Raw genomic sequence first — 18,990 nt, 5'->3', positions numbered from 1 at the left:
TTTGGCATTTTAGGTGCAAGGTTCCGCTCCTTCAGAAGCCTCCGACGTTTGAAACTTGATTTTAATGTCACAGGAAGTTTTGGGGTTGTTTTTTTTTTTCTTTTCTTTTCTTTCTTTGTTTCGTTTTAGGATTCTGGAGATAGTGTTTCTGAACTGAGGGAATGGAGACCAGTCATTTACAGAAAGTGCACAGACACTCTCTGGTTGCTCCTCTTCTTTCTTTTCTGGGCCGGTTGGGTAAGCACGCTTCTTGTCTGAACGAAAAATCAGGTCCAAAGTTAATGGGGTTCTGCACAGTGGTGTGCTAAACCTAAACCGGGATTATCATGGGCACAGGACTGCGCTGGGACAGAACTGACCTTTGTGGCGGTGCCGTGCTTTATTGCAGTGTCTGTTACGCAGACTTTTAAGTTCAGCTCATATGCTTTAGATGCCATGTATACGCAGGGCTGGGATATTTCGAATGCGCTTTGTTGTGAATTAGCCCAGGCTCTGACTGAGCTCTTTATTTCTACTTATCTCATTCCTTGTAGTCTCGTTATCTTGCAACATGTCCGTCTGATGTTATATCTGTCCTGCGCTTAGGACAGCATGCAAGCTTTTGGGAGCAGGCTTTGTCTTTCTTAAGTATGAATGTTTTTTTCATGATATGTCTGAGGCTACTCAGGATTCTCGCGAACACACAGTTGACCAGTTTTCGATTCAATTCCTAATAACTCTTTTAATGGAAGCTAGCGCAGAAGAATACATAGACGTTTTGAACACTGCATAAGCTGAAGCTGAACTTTGTGAACAGGATAGGGGTTTTTTTACATGCTGTCTTATGCTTAGTGCTTTGATCAGTGGAGGGAATGCCAAAAATGAAACCTACCAAATGGTGAGGATTTAGGATTTTTGTTTGTTTCCTCTCACTGTTTTTATTGCTCAGTTCCGTGAAATAGCTTGTTGCACCCGTGTATTTGTTTTCTTTTGTTTGATCTCATTTTTAGATTAAAAGATTTTTGGTGTCACATAGTGAAAAAAATTGAAGCCACATTAGTAACTCTGTGGAAATGCATATCACGGGCACGTATAGACACACCCCTCCAGCAGTCATACAGCCATCTGTTACTTAACAGTATTTATGGCTCGTATCCAGCACTTGTATTCTGCACTTAAGAAAAAAAAAACAAACACAATTCACACGTACACAGTTTTCGCCATACTGATGGCAATGGACCTGTAACAACCATCTTTAGAAGGAATGCCAGCATTTTTCTGAAAGCATATTTCAGGTTGAGTTACAATGCCAGCTCATTTCTCCTTTTTCTTCCCAGAACAATTTAATTATTAACAAATATTTGCTGTGTAAATAAACTGAATCTGAAAATATTTTGTTATTGAACCAAATAGCACATACGCAAGTAGTATGTCAGCTTTAACTGTGGAGTCTTTACAAAGATCTCCTTATTGAGATGGCATTAACATGCAGTCATAATTTAAAAAAAAGTATTATTTAACTAGTTAGACTGCAAACATATAAGCAAAAATGGGACTACAATGGGGACTAAGGAAACATGTACTTATATGTTTGTGTGAGAGACTCAGTTTTTGCCCAGATCCCATCTTTAGTCACAAGTGTTAGAATAAGAAATAAAAGCTCTAAACCCTTCAAGAAAGCAGTTGTGCTGGATCTGGTGTGTGCAGTCTGTCTCCAGCACAGCTGATACTCGGCATAGTAGTGGTTAATGTGGGACTGAGAGGACTTGCTGCTGCCAGCAGTTGGCGTGCAGCCGTGGAGCTTGGTGTATTGTCCTTGGCGTGTGTGAAATCTGGTTTACACCCCATGGGACAGAGACGACGATTGAATCACTGAGTTCTTCAATAGCTGGAGTGCTGTAAATAAGCCTTTGGGTAAAGTCGTGCCCAGGACTTCACTGACTTCCCAGAAGAAGAATTCTTGGCACTGGGAAAGGTTCTTTTCAAGGGGCGTTTTGGCCCTCGTGGGGCGCATGAGCAGGGTTTAAGCTGTATTCCTAGGCAAGGCGTCTTATATTGACTAAGGGTTGCTGCTGCTCAGCCAAAAGAAGTGCTTAGCTGCCCCTGGGGTTTACAGGGAGCTGATCTGCTGCGGCTTTGATCCGGCAGCGGAGCATCTAAAAGATCGGTGCAGTGTCACCTAGGCTCACAGTGTGGCTCTCTCCAGGTTTTTCACACGTGTTAAAAGAATGCATCTTCCTGAAATTTCAGGTAACCTGCATTTTAATTATACTTCATGTGCTTAAAATATACCTCTGATTAAATTCACTAGCAGCTGCAAGGGCTCAACATTTCAGCAGATGTGTTGCCCAGGTGCGTCTTGAAGGGCGTCCTGAAAAAGGAGAAGCGGTGAGCACATGTGAAAAATGGCCATTTGAGTGACCTTGCCTGGTGAGACACACAAACTTCCGCAGAGGCAGTGTTGAGCACCTTACTACTGCCTTCCTATTATTTTAATCAGGACCCCTGTCTTTCTCCTCCGGTGATACTCTGCTGAAGTTATATACTTCCAGCAATAGATGAGGGAAAGCTCTAAGGAGGCGATAGGGCTAAACTTGTCCATATGACTTGCTCCGGCCTTGTGCAGAGGGGTGAATTTTAGATTTAACTGTTTGCATCCACGAGACAAAAATGCATGGGTTAAAAGGAGTATTTAGTGAACGGGAAGGAAAAGCTATTGTAGTGTGATTTCACATTAAAAAATATTTTCACAGATGTTTATAACTGGCTATGCTGTGATGGCTGGTGCCGCGGAAAGGCTTGTGCTTGGATATGACAGCTTCGGGAACATATGTGGTAGGAAGAACACTCCCGTAAAAGGGGCACCCCTTTCTGGACAGGACATGTCTTTTTAAAAGTAAGTACGTCAGATAGTGTCTACATAAATTAAGTATTTGAGAACTTAATAAGATATACATCTTCTAGTTGTCAATCATATACATATGTGTCTATATACATGCTTATATTGAAAGGCAAAAAGAAGGTGTGAGAATGGTGCAAAATGATGAGTGAAACTAAAAAGTAAAGATAGAATTTGAGAATGTGCTACATCGTTATGCTTTATGCTGGCTTCTTCTAAAATAAGATCTTAAATAGGACTTTGGCCAAACCAGCAGTCATTCTATATGGTAAATCTTTGTACTTAAGGAAGCTGCGCGTTGAAGTTCCCAGTCATTCTGTCGAGTCCCATGAACTAGTCCTTGTAGAACGGCACCCACCTTGGCAGCTTCTGATCCCATTTAAGAACGTAAAATGAAGTGTAAAAATGTAGCATATTCTCAAATTGCTTCTTAACTTCTGACTTCAAACTCCATTTTTTTCCATTATATGTAGAAAAAGAGTTTCGTTTGCTTTGAAGTGCTTTAAAAAGATGGAAAGAAGGCTCAGAATTTAAACCTGTAAAACCCAGAAATCATTTTTTGAAAAGAGGATCTTTTTTTCTTTCTAGGTATGTGTTCTTTCTGAATTCATGCAGCCTGGAATTGCAAAGCCTCAAAATCAGTTCAGTTTCCTTGTGCGTGTCTAGTTGTCCACAAGAGCAACTCAACTCTTTGGAAGACCTCCAGAGTTTTGCAAGGAATAATGGTGTGCCACAGGGAATATGAATATCTTAGTGTATCTGTAGAACAGCTGAGCAGCTTTCACTTTGTTATTCTTATGTTTGCTACGCTAGGGAGTCATTTCTTACCATTAATTTCCTGAGCAGTCCATGGCAACAGAAAATAAAATGTCTTGTTTCTGCTTTATTTCAAAGCCATAGTTTATAGAAATGTTACAGCTCTCTCTTACGCAGATTCAAAAGTTGTTGGTTAGTTCCTGCACAACGCTGAGGTTATCCAGTTGAAAACTGGCTGCTGAGAATGAAACTAGTGTAGTCTGGTGGGGGGGTCAAGTAGGTGAACAGAGCTCATACGCTATTTGAGAAACTTGTCTGACTGGTTCTTTTAAATTTAATTAGAACTATGGTGGAAGTATTAATTCCAGAGATACACAAGTGTTTTTATGCCTTTAGACATCAGATCCCAAAGTTCGCTATTCCACCGATAAATTGTTTTATTTTATTCTGCTGTTCAAGATGGGTATGATGTCAGAAGTAGCTGTTGTGCAGAAGAGGCGGCTCCAGTTCATTCATGTCCAACATGGAAATAAAATAACCTGTAGCCTAACCCTTGTTCCATAGGGTATGCATAAACTGCAGACTGCAGTATGAATATTAGTGGCTATTTTTACTGGAGGTCAGAATTCCATTCTTTTTTGGTTTGTCGTTTTGTTTGGCGAGGATTGCCATTTAAATTGACGACACTGGTTTTAATTTCGTTTTGGGGTGTTCTACCATCATTTGGTATGCACAGAGAGCTGTAAACACCTGTGATAGTACGTTAAGTATTTTCAGTGCAACTGAATAGAAGTGCATGAAATTCCGTCTACACGCCAGAACTGCTTGCATGTTCATCTCGAGGGAGAGGGCAGTATTGCATTTGGAATGGCTCGAAGGTATCCAGCCTTTCTTTCCCGGAAGCATAACGGAGCAGAGTATTATTCGCAGAGTCCCTGGTAATACTTAGCCTAGAGCCCAGAAAATGGGACGTTTCTGGATACGTATCTGTTCCGCTGTAAATCATGAGGGGCCTGGTTCTATTGTAGCTTCTGTCATTTTAGGCTTTTCTGTTATCTTAATGAGTAAGAGTTTAGAGCTGAAGTTATCGCCCTGTGGAACAAAAAGTGTGCCTGCCCTCCGGGAAGATCAGTGAATGGTAATTATAGTTAAGTCTAGAAGGCAAAAGATTCCGCAGAGGTTGCTTTAGATTTAACCGTTAACTAGTTTGTTATTTACATTCCCACTGGAATATCAGGGATGTATATGGCCTGCTAAGAGGACAAAGCAGAAGTGTAAACAAAACTTAATTGATAAGGTGTTTTTCTCTAAAACTTTAACTAATATTAAGTTACTTTTTTCTTTTTTTTTTCTCCCCCCCCCCTAGGTTCCTGTCTTTGCATTTACAACCTGAACATTTCCAGTTACACACTAAATCCAAAGGCAGCTGAGCTGTGTCCCACACTGCCAGTTCCACCAAGGTAAGAATTACTGGGTACTTTACAACACTCTTGAGCCCAAACAGCTTCTTAAGGATTGTTACTTCCTCACGTTTTGTATTTGACTTGGTGCTTTACAGTCAGAATGGTTTTGCTTTGTTTATTTTTGTACGTGTATCCTTATGAGTTCTCATGTGCGCCTGTGAACACGCCAGCGTCCTTTCCCACAGGGTGAACAAGGACTGCATTCCCTCCGTTCCTCTACCCCTTAGAGATTTTTCCTCTCCAAATCGGGGGAAAAGCACTCCGTACGAGGAGCGACTTATCTCCTGCACAGACTTTTGCTCTCTCCCTCAATGCCAGGGACGGGGAGCTGTGGTCTTGGGCCCTGCTTATTATCCTGAACCCAGAAATTTCCACCAGAATAATTTCACAGCCAGCTGGCTTGAAGCACAGGTCTGTGGATGGCAGTGTCTTTAGCATTTGGCATTTGTGAGTCAAAATCCTTAAACCCATGATTTTAAATTCCACTGTGTCATGAAAATACAGCAAAGAACTGGAATCACCACGTTTGCAGAGCTAAGTCATCTGCTCTGAACAAGAGAAAACAGAGGAAAAAAACACACAGAAGAGAGCGGAGACACATAAAAACATTACGTACAGTGGATCAAAGGAGAGCATGCGAATGGATGAAAAAATACGGCATGTTTTACTTATTTCTTTGACTTCTTAGGCTTTTTTCTGTTTGGCAAGGGGCTCGGCAAAGTTATTCATCTTGCACAGCAATACTTCATAGCAGAAGCAAAGCTAGTCAGAGAAGTTTTTAACTATTGAGGAACAAACCTCTCCTTTTTAGGTGTGAGTATGTCTTTGACTGTTGTAGCGCAGCATTGCCGAAGTGGGACAATAAATATATTCAAGAAGCTTGGCTGGGAGTGCCAAATAATTTCATATGTAAATATTTGGTGGTGTTAATTATACCTTGCAAACATTGTTTTGATGTGTCTTTTGGAATGCTCAAATATCATAAAAACAATGCAAAGTGTTTGTGGTCTGGAATTGTCTACAACAACGTAGGTTACAGCTATGTTAGCGTGAGTTTAGGTTTTACGTAAACACATGGGATCAGAGCAGGTGAAGCCAGACTAGAATGGGAACAGGAGCTACAGGCCGATGGTGCTTGAGATGGTGGTTCGTTTTTTCCTCCCAGGTTGATCTCGAATGGATGTCCTGGTACGGTGACGCAGGCATGACGCTGCTAGGAGTCCATTTTGCAGATGAAACATAAGCCTGCCATTTGTAAGGCACCACTCCCACGCCCAGGGCCCTCTTGCGTCAGGCTCCGCGCGCAAGGTCTCCTCCTGGACGGGGAGGATGCCTGCCAGGTTACCGGTCGGACTGGCCAGCTGTGGCGGCCAAACTCTCTTGAGGATGCCGGCAGGGTGCTGCGGAGGGCTTGGAAGAGGATGGTGGAGTGGATCTCTGTGGATTTGAAACTGTCTGTCCAGGAACTAATATTTTTTTTACCATCTTTGTTTTTAACCTTCCAGTAAACCTTTTCCGTTACTTAATCGATGTGTTCCACAAAATCCTGAATGCTATTCCAAATATGCATCTGTCTTAATAAGTATGGTTAACGAAATGGATGTTTTTCACCGAATTCTGAGTGGAATATTGGCAGGAAGAGATACTGTGATAGGACTGAGTGTCCTTGCACTAGGTAAGGTTATAAATAAAATGTGAATAATAATATTCCATTAAAATGTGAGGTTTCAAATGTTTCTGTTAACTTTATATTTTTAATTTAAAAGTGATCTTTTTCATATTTTCTGGGCAGAGTTGTTTTTAAGAAAGAGTGATTGTGTTTTATCAGGAGGCATTTAATAGACAGATGAAATACAGCTCTATGAAATACCTGGTTTTGTGTTCCTTGATACGATCATATACCTCATTTCAGGGGACCGTAAGAAATTGTTGATGGAAAAAAATGGCATCAGCATGAACATTTTGACTTAAATCTTTTAGAAAATATTATTGAAAAGCTAATAATTCCCAAGGTGAAAAATTATTAGTAAGTTATAGGTAACTGTGTGTTTTAAATGTTAAAAAGGTTGCCAGCTTTACCGAATGCTGTTGCTTTTGAGACCACTGTTTAAAAATAAAAGCCCAAATTCTGCAAGAACCTTAAATTTATCTTTAAAGTAAGTAAGAGTGAAGTTAAATGGGTTGTAACACTCACAATGAACTAACTTTTGTCTATTTTTCAGCCTTCTCTTTTATACTGGTTTTAGCCTTCAGATTCATTCGGACACTTCTGGTCCATACTTTGATTGCGCTGGTTGTATTCGGGTTGTTACGTAAGTACATTTACCTTTTAGCATACGCTTAGTGAAATGGATCGTCTCCCTCGACCGAAGGAGAGGCAGCTGAGCAAACAGCCATCCTTTCTCCCCACGGCCATCCTCGGCAACCGTGAGCTTACCGCAGCCAGTTCCAAGCTGAGCCCTGCTTGCCTTTCGGTGCCAAGGTCTGGCTGTGCTGTTTCAGCTGCTGAGGGTTGGGAGGGTGATGATTCTTCTCTTTTTTTATGGATGCCTGGACACAACATTTCTTTTGGCAGATGAATGCCATTATGAAAACACTACTGTTCCAAAGAAAGTTTAGTGAAGTTTTACCTTGCCTGCTTTAGAAAAGGAGAACTACAGGAAGGTGTCCAGCTACAGCTCGTCGTTCCGTGAAAGTTAGCTTTGTATCTCCTCGATGAAATTACATGCCTGAGCTTTAGAGTAGAATCATAGAATCATAGAATCATTAAGGTTGGAAGAGACCTCTAAGATCATCGAGTCCAACCGTCGAGTAACTGCAAGAAAACCAAACGTTCTGCTGCAGTTTTACTCCAGACTAACAGACCATTATGTGAATTTTCTCTGTGATCACTGGTACCGTGCCTGTCTGCAACGCGGTGGTATTCCCAGGCTGAGCTTGGGTTAGGCGGCGGGGCAAGAGACTCGCAAGGGAGGCCGGGCAGACGTCAGCCTGCCGACAGCGCTGTGCTGCAGCCCGGGGCGTGCTGCCCGCCTTCACGCCGCTCTCGTTTGCTCAGTTGTCTCAGGTGTTCTCTGGTGGCTCTATTATGACTACAGGAACGATCCCAGCACTGAATTGGAAACGCAAAAGGAAAATGTAAAATTTCTCCTCGGGTATGCCATCTTCTCCACAATGGTTACCGTAAGTAACATTTTACCCTAAGCAATGGCAGAGGCTGTGACTTGAAAACTTGAACTACAGTGGTTCTGCAACAATAAAAATAATTCCTCGTTCCTTCCGGATTTGAAAATGAGAATCAATTATAAGATCTGCTTACACTCGTTTAAATAGTTTTATATCTCCATTGTGAAATTTGTTTGTCAGCACAGGGCTCTGCCACACTTCAACCCTGTACAAACAGTGTTAGCACTGGTGGTGTAGAGATGCAAGAGCTGTGTTCCATCCCCATTCTTCTCTTCATCAGCTAACTGGAGAATCATGTTGAGTGAAGAGAGGGGCACTGGCTCGGTGTGAACGTGAGAGCTGTGGGTTCAGCCTACCCTGTTAGTAGGAGAAAGGGGTGGCAGCTCTTTTAGACAATGAAAGGGGTAGGGAAGCACAGGCAGCACTGTCTAGGCCTCAAGTTATGGGGTTAAATTCTACTTTTCTCTCACTGACCTGGTTTTCCAACAGAAAATCTGAGTGTGGCTTGCAACTTTTAAAGTGATTTTTTCATTCTGATGTTGCAATGTTAAAGGAGTCATTGCTCAATATGAGCGTACAGACAATTTGTACTTCATGAGACATTTGTCAAAATGACTGTTCTTCTGTTTTCTTAAAGCAGAGTAGGATCCGTAGACTGGAATTCACCAGATACAAACAGTCTGACAGTTTACAGTGACAGATATAAATGTGTCACAGGTCAGGTTTTTTCCAGGTCCTCTGTAAGTTATGACCTTTTTACTTCTGTTGATACTAAAGGGGTAAGAAAAGGTTCCTTTGTATGCACGTGTGTCCCAGTACCACTGACTGTCGTTTGCAGAACTGTGGGAACGTTCACTGCTGCAGGTTACGCTTGGCTTCTTTCTAGAGCAGGCAGGAAAACTGGTGAGGCAACTGCCGCTGGTTGCATTTGTTATTTTATAGATTCCAGCCTCTCTTCTAATTGCTGTTCATTGTTCCTTGTCGTATACAAAGAACTGGGGACATTGTGGGGTTTTTGACGCGGGGCTTTGTTGGTCATTTTGTTTTTTTTTTCACTTTGGGGAAAAAAAAATTTTCTTTAGCCGAGGTTTTATTTTATGTCTGCTTTGCTTCCATACATACACAGCTCTCAAATTAGTTTGGTTGTGTTACTGTCCTTTCTGCAGAAAAGGACTGGTGCTCCTGCCGTTGCAAACAGTGGCAAGCTGATCTGAGCAGGAAGAAAGATTAAATGTTCATGACATACAGGGTACGCGGAAGGGATGTGTAGCATGTAACGTACATTTGTGTTTGCTGTAAAGCAAAACAGACTGTTTCCATTGGGTGAATTACAGTTTTATGAATCCTCTTTTGTTTTAAAGAAGCAGTAGTAATGGTTTCAGAAAATCAGACTTTAATCCACAGGCTCTTTGAGAATATAGGCAGTGTCTCAGAAAGCTTTTCCAGTGGACAGTAGGTTTGTGTAAAATGCCTTGCTGTCGTGTCTTTATGAAATCTGTACCCCCCGATCCCACATTTGACAACTCTGCTACTTTTCTTAAGGAAAAAACCCCAACAATTTGTCTTTTTCTTTCCTGTAACAGGTTGTTCTGCTTTCCCTTATGCTTGTACTAAGAAAGAGGCTTCAGTTCACTGTACAGCTCTTTCGAATTGTTGGTAAAATCATTGGCAGAATTCCTTTCCTCCTGTTCCAACCACTCTGGACCTTTCTGATTCTCATTGCGTTCTGGGTATTTTGGGTTGCTGTACTACTTAGCCTAGGAACTGCAGGTAAGTGTATGCTTTCCATGTTTTTGGATGAATGCTATCTGTTTCCTAAGTTCATTTCTTAAATATGGGACCTCCTGGTGTTAGCGTACAAAATGCGGGCTAGCATTGTTATGCAGCTGGATTACTCTTTCCTTTTTTTGGTTTTTTTTTTCCCCCCACTTGTTGGAGTCTTCAACATTGCCATAGTTCTGTCAGTTATAGCACTACAGAAGAGAGATTTTTGCTCCTATATGTGGACTTCAGTTTTGTTCTTTCTCAATTATTTAACGTAAGATTAGATTGTGGTAGATACAGTATATGTTTGATGTATTTAAATGAAGAAAATAACGAGGGGAGGAGGCGGCTTTTAGTGCAGTTGTTACGAAATGAGAATGTTAGCCTCCTCTGACTAGAAACAACGTCCAGTTGTCATGGAGGCAGAACGTTGTCTCTGAGCAGTAGTTCAGTGACAACTGCTATCATTATTTAGACTGGCACAACAGTATTTGGATTAATCCAGAGGCTCTTGCAGTTGTAGGGGAGGTGCTCTGTAGAAATAGTCAATCACGAGGAATGATCTGCAAGAACAGATTTTGAGGATGGAAGTGGTATTACTGAGGGACATACCACTATAAGGTCTGTCAGTGATTGAACCGGGGTGATTTGGATGCTGTCCCTTGGCCCAGCATCACGCCATCCAAGGGAGGGGGAGGTTGTTCTTCCATGCAACATCACCCAAAGAAGGCAAGCTAAACTCTGCATAGCTCTGGGGATAACTCCTGATGCAGACATCAGCCTTTGTACATGGGAAGCATTGCCATTTGAGGTTTGGCGGTTTTTTCATTTTAAATTTCTAGGGCCACTGCTAGGAGTCAGTTGTTGTCCGTTGGGTTGGAGCTGATGCAGAATTGATGCAGACAGAGACAGTTGGTTTTCATTCCCGTATTTATTCATGGGTTTTCTATTTTCCGAATTTTGGCAGTTGTTTCTGTGTGGAAAACCAAATGCAGCCTCGCTCTTCAAATGCTTGTGTGTTACCATTTTATCTTGTGTTTCCACCACCCCTTGAGACAGTGGCTGCAGTAACTCCTCTGTACAGGCTTACAGATCCCTGCTAGGCCAGAAGAGCCTCCAGCCTTTCTGATGCTGAGCCCATTTGGCAAAACTGGCAGTATTCCCCACCTCCATGGGTCAGGTACCTCACTCCTCTTCCATCACAACTGCTTCCATCTCGGTCTCACCCTGTCAATTCTGGCTCTGTACAAGACCCCACTTCACTTGTAACACGACGGTCCGTCTGTCTGAGTCCATGCTGGCATTGCAAATCTCTCACCCATTGCTTAGGCTAGACTAGGATCTGTTTCCCTCCAGCTTTCGTTGGAGAGTCATGCAGGTTTGCAAGGGTCTCTCCGTTTCTGCTGCCTTTCCCCCAGTAGCTCATGTCTGTCAGAAATGGCCGCTTGAAGCACTGGTCTGGCCGATAACCTGCTTCTCCTGCAAAAGGGTCAGACCTAGCAGGGCCGAATGTCCAACCTGCAGTCTCTTTGTGAGTTGCTCCTGGCTGACTAAATAGTCAAGCAGGTTCACTTCGCTTTAGGTGTCGTGGATATTCCTTCTCCAACCTCCTCTGAGTTGAATTTTCCCTTTAGAGAGGCAGCGTTACGTGCTAGACGCAGCGTTGTGTGGTTGTTAGCTTTTCTGCCGAATCTTCATCCCGTTTATGCCTGTGTCAGCCAGGCAGCAGTAATTTCCAAGCTGGCCTTGCGGGGTACCATATCACTGGTTCAGACCAGTCCTTTATAGAAAGGAGCGTCTCCTGAGCTATCAACCAACTGTTCATTTCATGCACCTGCTTGGATCAGATGCAATTTAATATAAACATTAACTATAGTAAATCTAGTAGTAGGTAAATAAAATGAACGATAACACACAGATTTGCTAGATATATAATTAAAAATAACTACTAGAGGAAATATTACATCCTTGACGTTAAGCTGAGCTGGCCCATTTCCCACAGGAAAATTCACTGGTACTCTTAACATGCACACATAGGATGGGAAGCTTGCCCATGTTAAATCCAAATTTAGAAAATGCCAGCTGAGTCTGTTGTATTCAAAAGCTTTTGGAAACGCAGGAACTGTTAGAAGAGTAGAAGTATTTTAGCTCGTGTGGCAGAAACAGCTTGATGATAAGTGCAGGATGGGGAACCGGTCAGGTATTTCCTGGATGCTTTTACAGACTTTGCAGGAAAGTCATGACTTGCACATTATATCCGAAAGCAAATTCCACACATATTCACAGGGAAATAACACCCAATGACAACTGCCTTTGAGAGGCTTTTTATGCTTTTTCCACGTTGTGCCATTTTCCTTCATGGTTATATTCTGTTTCCTGCTTAGACATTTCCATTCAACTTCCCCTCTCCCCCCCCCCCCCCCCCCGACTGCTTGGAGGGTAGGATTCAAGCAGTTTGTGACCTGCTGTTACATACATAGTGCAGCACACGTCTCCTGGCTCGAAGGTATTTTATTTTTTGTCTTCTCCCTAGCGTAATAGGAATGCTGATGTTTCCGGCGAGTGATACAAACAGTACAGTACGGAAGGCAGCATAATCTTCCTGCACAGTAGAGCAATGTTAAAGTTTCTAGGACGCTCTCAGTTTTGGAAGAATTGACTTTTTGCAGATTTAGCGTAAGAAGGGAAGGTCATTTCCAGGCACTTAACTGTGTGTATATATATATAGCTCATGTGAGGAATTTAGTAAAACATACGTTTTGATAGAGATCTTCTGCCAGGATATTTTTAGTGTAGATGTCAATCCTTGTAAGATTTTTCTGTTAGCAGTTAGCGTGTTAATGTTTAGAAGAGAACGTGCATTTGATAAATAATCCAAACCGATTCCATGTTACAGCCCAAGCGTGAACGCAGATAGAAAAATGCCACTCTACGCATTCGATTATTTTTCTGGTTAAAACTCGGTTCTATTAATTTTATCATTTGTATTCGTAATTATTCTTTTTGTTAAGCTGTCTGTGGTAATTGGTGGCTGTTGTTACCCAACAGGTGTCAACAGGGGTCTTAGCAAAGTCCAGGGGCTGAGGTATTTATGTAAATGACATGTAAATGACGTGCAGCAGCGCCAGTGCCCGCTAGGTGCCGATAAAGCAGTGTGAGAAAGTTTCTTCTGAACCTGCCCAGTGGTTTACAGCGGCTCTGGCTGCAGAGTAACTCCTCCTGAGAGGAGTTCGAAGGCAAGGAAGGCCATTTTAGCCTTTTAATCATCTGGGGAGGTAGCGAAGGATTGTTTTATCCAGCTGTCAGGTTGAGGAGATTCGTCGAGGTGACGCAGGAGGTCGGTGTCAGCGTGAAGTGTGACGGTTGTTTGGATTTCCAGTCCCACACCCTACCTGGGACTTGTTTCGTAGTTCAAAACTTGGACGAATGAACAGTAGACCAGATTTGGTATTGAGAATATTCCTTTAGATTTATTTCAAATTTTCAACCCCAATATGAGTCCCCTGAAATGCTGCCTGTTAAAGCAGCTCACAGTAAGGTAGCTCGTTGGGGGTTGTTTTGCTGTTTTAGGATGACTAGCACTTACACATCCTGTAAAAATAAACAAACGTACTACTGTATTGTTAACAACGCATTGGCAGAACGACTTTGTATTTTCTGCTAGTTTTCTACAATCGCTCTGTAAATGGAAGACTTTTTTTTTTTCTTTTTCAGTTTTGGGGACTTTTTGCAACAGCTGGGAGTACTTCTCCGAAGAGCTCCCAAGATGAGCTCTCTTTGAGCAATTTGTTTTCTCCGTTGACAAATAATTGCCTATCCAGGATTCAGTTTGTAAAATACAGGTGGTGGTTTTCTTCTTTTTGACACTTTGACTTTTTATTCTCACAAATATATTTTCTGGGGCTACGCAGACTATATTTTAAATGCAAATATGCCAAGAAAGCCGAAGAAATGGAATGTTTACAAAGACACCAGTCTTTTGTCTCATAGAGAGAGGTGGGCAAGTGGAATTGGCTTGCTGCTGTGCTGCACCTGTTCTTAACATTTTCCTTGAATCTTCACTCGTTGTATAACATTTATAGCGTCTCCGCATCTTACAGCCCTGGAGCACTCGAGCCTCGCTTCAGCTGTGGTGCACCTGATCGTTACACAACCACACAGACACCTTATTTACATCCCCTCCGAAAGGTAGCGTTACTCTGAGAAAAGGCTAACTTCTTGGGAGCTGTAGGAAACTATAGCCAGCACTTGGAAAGGTACTTATGCACGACTGACTTGAAACACATGGATAATCCTATTAAAATCAGAGGGACCACTTATGCATTTTAAGGCGGGCACCTGCTTAAGTACCTTGGTAATTCAGAATCTGTACGAGCAGCAGAAACCGAGTGAATTCCAGACCTAGAAGGCTAGGAGAAATGCCAGACTCCACGAGACTTGAGACAGCACAAACAGTGGCACCAGCTAGAACCGTTAGCTGGCTGGGAATGGAATTCAGCTGTGCTTTGGAAAAGCTGAGATGTCTCAGGGTCATTGAATCTTATTGTTTGCTAATTTGTGCGGCATTTCACTGCAGAACTGAAGTGGCCGTGTGGCACAGCAAAGCATGTCTTTCAAGGTTCCAGCATGCGGAAGCTGTGAAGTCCGCATGGCATAAACCCTGTGCGGGTAATGCAGGATGAGAAGGCGGTGTGAGAGTTGTGTGTAATGAAGGTGCATCCTACAGGCAAGCGAGCAATAAAACTGCCACATAAAGCTGCGCAGTAGCAAAACCAGCAATAAAAATGTATTTCCTGCAGGGTCCTTGACATTCCGATTACAGTCAGCTAGCTTAGCTGTAAATACCACTACGTGGGAAAAAGCTAAATAAAATAACACAATAAATTCTGTTGCAGGAAGCATGAAGATTCAGTGTATGATGCCAGAACCTTTCCTCACTTAGCAGTGGGAAGGGCCCGTCATATTTTCATGTTAACAGGAACTGATAAACAGGCTCTCGGTGTTTTCTGGTCAGCGGTTCTTTGTTTCTGATAAAGAAATTGCTGAACTAGACTTCCCAGGGATTTTCCTCCCTTACAACAGCCTACTGCTCCAGGCGTCAGCAAAACCTCGCAGGTTTTTGCCCTCGTAAGGGCACCTGACCTAAGTCTGAAAGTACCAAAAAGAAAGCTACTGATACCGCGTGTGCACACTGACTTTTGTATCATTGCGTTGCTGTGCTGCCTGACACAACGGCACGGCGCTGAGCTGCAGAGTCGGATGGAGAAAACTCCTCTGAATTCTGCTGCCGGCGCTTGTGCCTGTTTGCATTGTTAACGACACTTCTTGGAGTACGTGCAGCAGATCAACGGTTGTGCTGCTCAGAGGTTCTCAGATGGGGTGATTCAGCTGTAGGGACTATGGTTCTTCACCGACTTCTTAAATGTTATCGCTAAGAGCGTATAGTACACCAGAAAGATTCGTGATTATGTAGTTGGCGAAAAATACTCTGTTGACAAATTAAACCGTATTTCAAGGCCTTGTTGAGAAGGTTTAGCTTGCGTGAACAGATAGATCGCAGTGGAGTGATGAGGAAAATGGCATGTACTTTTCTCAACAGGGTATCTAGGATAGCTTTAAAGTTTATCTGTGCTACCGACACATGAAAAATAGCATTGCATTTAATTCTGTTGACAAAATTATGCATGCACGGTAGGCCCAGAAGACAGGGAACCAGTCAGACACAGATGTTGACATCGGTAAACAGAGTTCTGTGAAGTAACAAAAACAGTTTCCCGTATCTAGACGGCAAAATGATTGACGGTGAGCTCACAGGTGGCTGTGCCGGATTTCTGTGCAGCAGAGCACAGCGCTGTGCACATGCACGCGTGTAAGGTTGGCCAGGAAAGACAAAGCCATTACTGGTGTTACTGCAGGTGGTTATTTCAGTAGGCTGGTAAAAAGCAAACAGAATTAGTTTACCGTTACATACATTTGTCAGTCTTCATGACAAAACTACAGGAGCAATGCCTGAAATGTGCCTTTTTTGGAAAAGAAATGTTCAGGCGGATTGTATGGTGGAAAACGTGCTTAATTCTGCTACCGAACGGTATAATGTCTGCATAAAAATGGGGAGGTAGGAGACCTCCTTGACCTATCATTTGCGTAAGTTCCCTCAGTAGGGGCTGTAGGCTATGGTTAATGAGCATGTTTGGCTAGTTGCGTGTGCTGCAGGAAAACGGCAGTCTAGAGCCTCTGGAAGAAGTAAGGGAGATGAAAAATCCCTTGGATTCTGAACAAGAAGGAACGGTATAGCGCATAGCTTATTTTAGTGTACCAAAGTAAATGAAGCTATCCTCAAAAATTCCCCTTAAAAAAAAAATAATAAAAGCTTTTGCATCCAAACTTAAAACCAGGGCGGCAGGGGATGGGGAGGAATAGCTGAGAGTTTGTGAGAAGAGATCCGAGTAGTAGCTTTTTCACACCGTCAAGTATGTTGCGTTTCACAGGCTTAAAATACATTTGAATAGAATGGAAGCAACAATATTTCTGCGAATGACCAACCATGCAGCACTGCACAGAGTTGCCTGCTTAACTAAAATTGATAACCTTTCAGAAAATAAAATATCTGGAACATACGTCTGTGTTTATGCACCCGTGTAGCACTTTTTGATCCTTTCAAAGCACTTCAAAATAATTTTGCAGTGCTACTATGGGGTAGGTGAATATTTTTCATAATTTACAGACAATGCTTCAGACCTTGGTTCTGAAGACTTATAAAGCTTGTCTAAACCCGATGGTGCTGCTGAAGGCAAATCCTTATTGTTTCTACTTTTAGCTATTCTTGAGTATGAACTCCGCGGCTATAGAAAATTAGGACAGAAATTAGGTGAACCGTTTCGTAGATAGCTTTGTGTCTGTGGCAGTTTTGAACTTGAAGGTGGTGCGCTGTCCTGTGGGAGAACATAGAATCGTTCACGTTGGAAAAGACCTTTAAGATCGTCGAGTCCAACCGTAAACCTAACACTGCCAAGTCCACCAAAGGAGTACGTGAAGTATTAAAGCTTAAGTTATAATGCTGTTCTAGCAGTAATAGACAATTCTATGTCTCACTTTGTTTCTTTCGTCGAGTTGGAATAAGAAACTGCTCACCTCCAGAGATCGTTTTATTCTGTGAACATGTTTATCTTTAAGGTTAATAGACTTAAGGCTTGGTAAACTAGAAAAATAGCAGGTTACAGACCTACAGACTTTTCACTAGGAACAAATGTCCCGATGCTGTTACCCCCTGACTAGACTTCGGAGTCAGGTGGCATAAATGGGATTGCATAGAGAAAGGTCTGATTGCGAAGTTATCTGAGTTACCCCCGCCTTTTGTGAAAAGCCATCTGTGGAACATGGAACGAATTCCTTGTTATTAACAGAAGTGGAGGCCATTTTTTTTTAGCTTGAATAAGTGAATTTGTCAGTGTTCCTGAATGCAGCAGTAACATTGGAGCGTATACTACCGTACGGATGTCTGCTTTTTTTTTTATCCCCCCTTGGAGAGGCCACCTTTATGTGCCTGTATTTTGCACAAAGATTGCAAAGTATAGAGAACAGAAAACTAGTTGCCATGGTTCTAATTAGTAATAGTAATGAAAATAATAATTTTGTTTTGTTGCAATGGCACGTTATGCATCCTTAATATTTTTCTGCAGTCTTTCTCTTTTGCTTCTGATAGAAAAAAATCTAAAGCATTTCATAACTATGAGTTTATTTCAAGTTTGAATTAAGAAAATTAAGATTTCATTTACTTCTGAAGCATTTGATTACTCAAATCTTGAGTAATGTTTTCGCAGAAATCTTTACTAATTCCTAGCTGTCCTCTTGACTTTATTGGCAGCTGTGTCTCAATCCCAATTTAAACCCAAGCTTTTGCTTTTTTTAAGATTTTGTTTTTCAAAATTCTATTTGAATTACAAAATTTTGGCTCTCTGACTTTGTTAGAATGGATAGAATTAAATAGCACCTGAATTTATTTTTTTTATCATTTTATTGAAGGGAAGTTAAGAAAAAGGGTACAGAAACACTTATATGTACTTTGTTGTTGTTTTTTTTTTTCTTGTCTGGTGTGTTATAATAATACAGCGGTGTAATCCCAATTCCAGGTACTGCACAGGCTACTTCAGGAGGACAAGTAGAATACAGAGCTCTGTCTGGAATTTGCTACATGGCATGGTATCATTTCGTTGGCCTTATCTGGACTAGTGAATTCATTCTTGCCTGTCAGCAAATGACGATTGCTGGGGCAGTGGTTACTTGTTACTTCAACAGGTGAGTGCAGAATTGCCCCCATATAGTTTTGGGGATTTTCCAGCATTTACTTTCAATCTTTTTCTAGGCAAAATAGGCTCGGGTAGACTGCAATTTATGGCAATATCTTGGAATCCGATTTAATATAAAATAATGTTGCTTGTTGCCAGATCCCGAGTAAGATTTTACAATGTGTGTGATATTAATCATAGAATCATAGAATCACTAAGGTTGGAAGAGACCTCCAAGATCATCGAGTCCAACCGTCAACCCAACACCACCATGCCCACTAAACCATGTCCCTAAGCGCCGCATCTACCCGTCTTTTAAATATTTCCAGGGATGGCGACTCAACCACTTCCCTGGGCAGCCTGTTCCAATGTTTAACCACTCTTTCAGTAAAGACATTTTTCCTCACATCCAATCTAAACCTCCCCTGGTGCAACTTGAGGCCATTTCCCCTCGTCCTTTCGCCAGTTACTTGGGAGAAGAGACCGACCCCCACCTCGCTACAGCCTCCTGTCAGGTAGCTGTAGAGAGCGATGAGGTCTCCCCTCAGCCTCCTTTTCTCCAGGCTAAACAACCCCAGCTCCCTCAGCCGCTCCTCATAAGACTTGTTCTCCAGACCCCTCACCAGCCTCGTTGCCCTTCTCTGGACACGCTCCAACA

General features: G+C 42.2%; 1 protein-coding gene across 1 annotated transcript in view; it reads left to right on the top strand.

Moving 5' to 3' along the window:
- Positions 1–102: 102 nt before the first annotated feature.
- SLC44A3 (solute carrier family 44, member 3) overlaps positions 103–18,990 on the top strand; it is a 43,159-nt gene continuing 24,271 nt past the window's right edge. The window contains 9 exon segments of the mRNA XM_009333766.1: positions 103–237; positions 2,733–2,875; positions 3,467–3,603; positions 5,001–5,094; positions 6,603–6,772; positions 7,320–7,409; positions 8,156–8,280; positions 9,867–10,053; positions 18,177–18,342. Of these exon segments, the coding sequence (XP_009332041.1) occupies positions 2,733–2,875; positions 3,467–3,603; positions 5,001–5,094; positions 6,603–6,772; positions 7,320–7,409; positions 8,156–8,280; positions 9,867–10,053; positions 18,177–18,342 (1,112 nt within the window). The 5' untranslated portion in view covers positions 103–237.

This window comes from Pygoscelis adeliae, unplaced genomic scaffold (assembly GCF_000699105.1).
Source record: "Pygoscelis adeliae isolate BGI_AS28 unplaced genomic scaffold, ASM69910v1 Scaffold10, whole genome shotgun sequence".
Classification (NCBI taxonomy): Eukaryota; Metazoa; Chordata; class Aves; order Sphenisciformes; family Spheniscidae; genus Pygoscelis; species Pygoscelis adeliae.
This window is presented reverse-complemented; position numbering and strand designations above follow the sequence as displayed.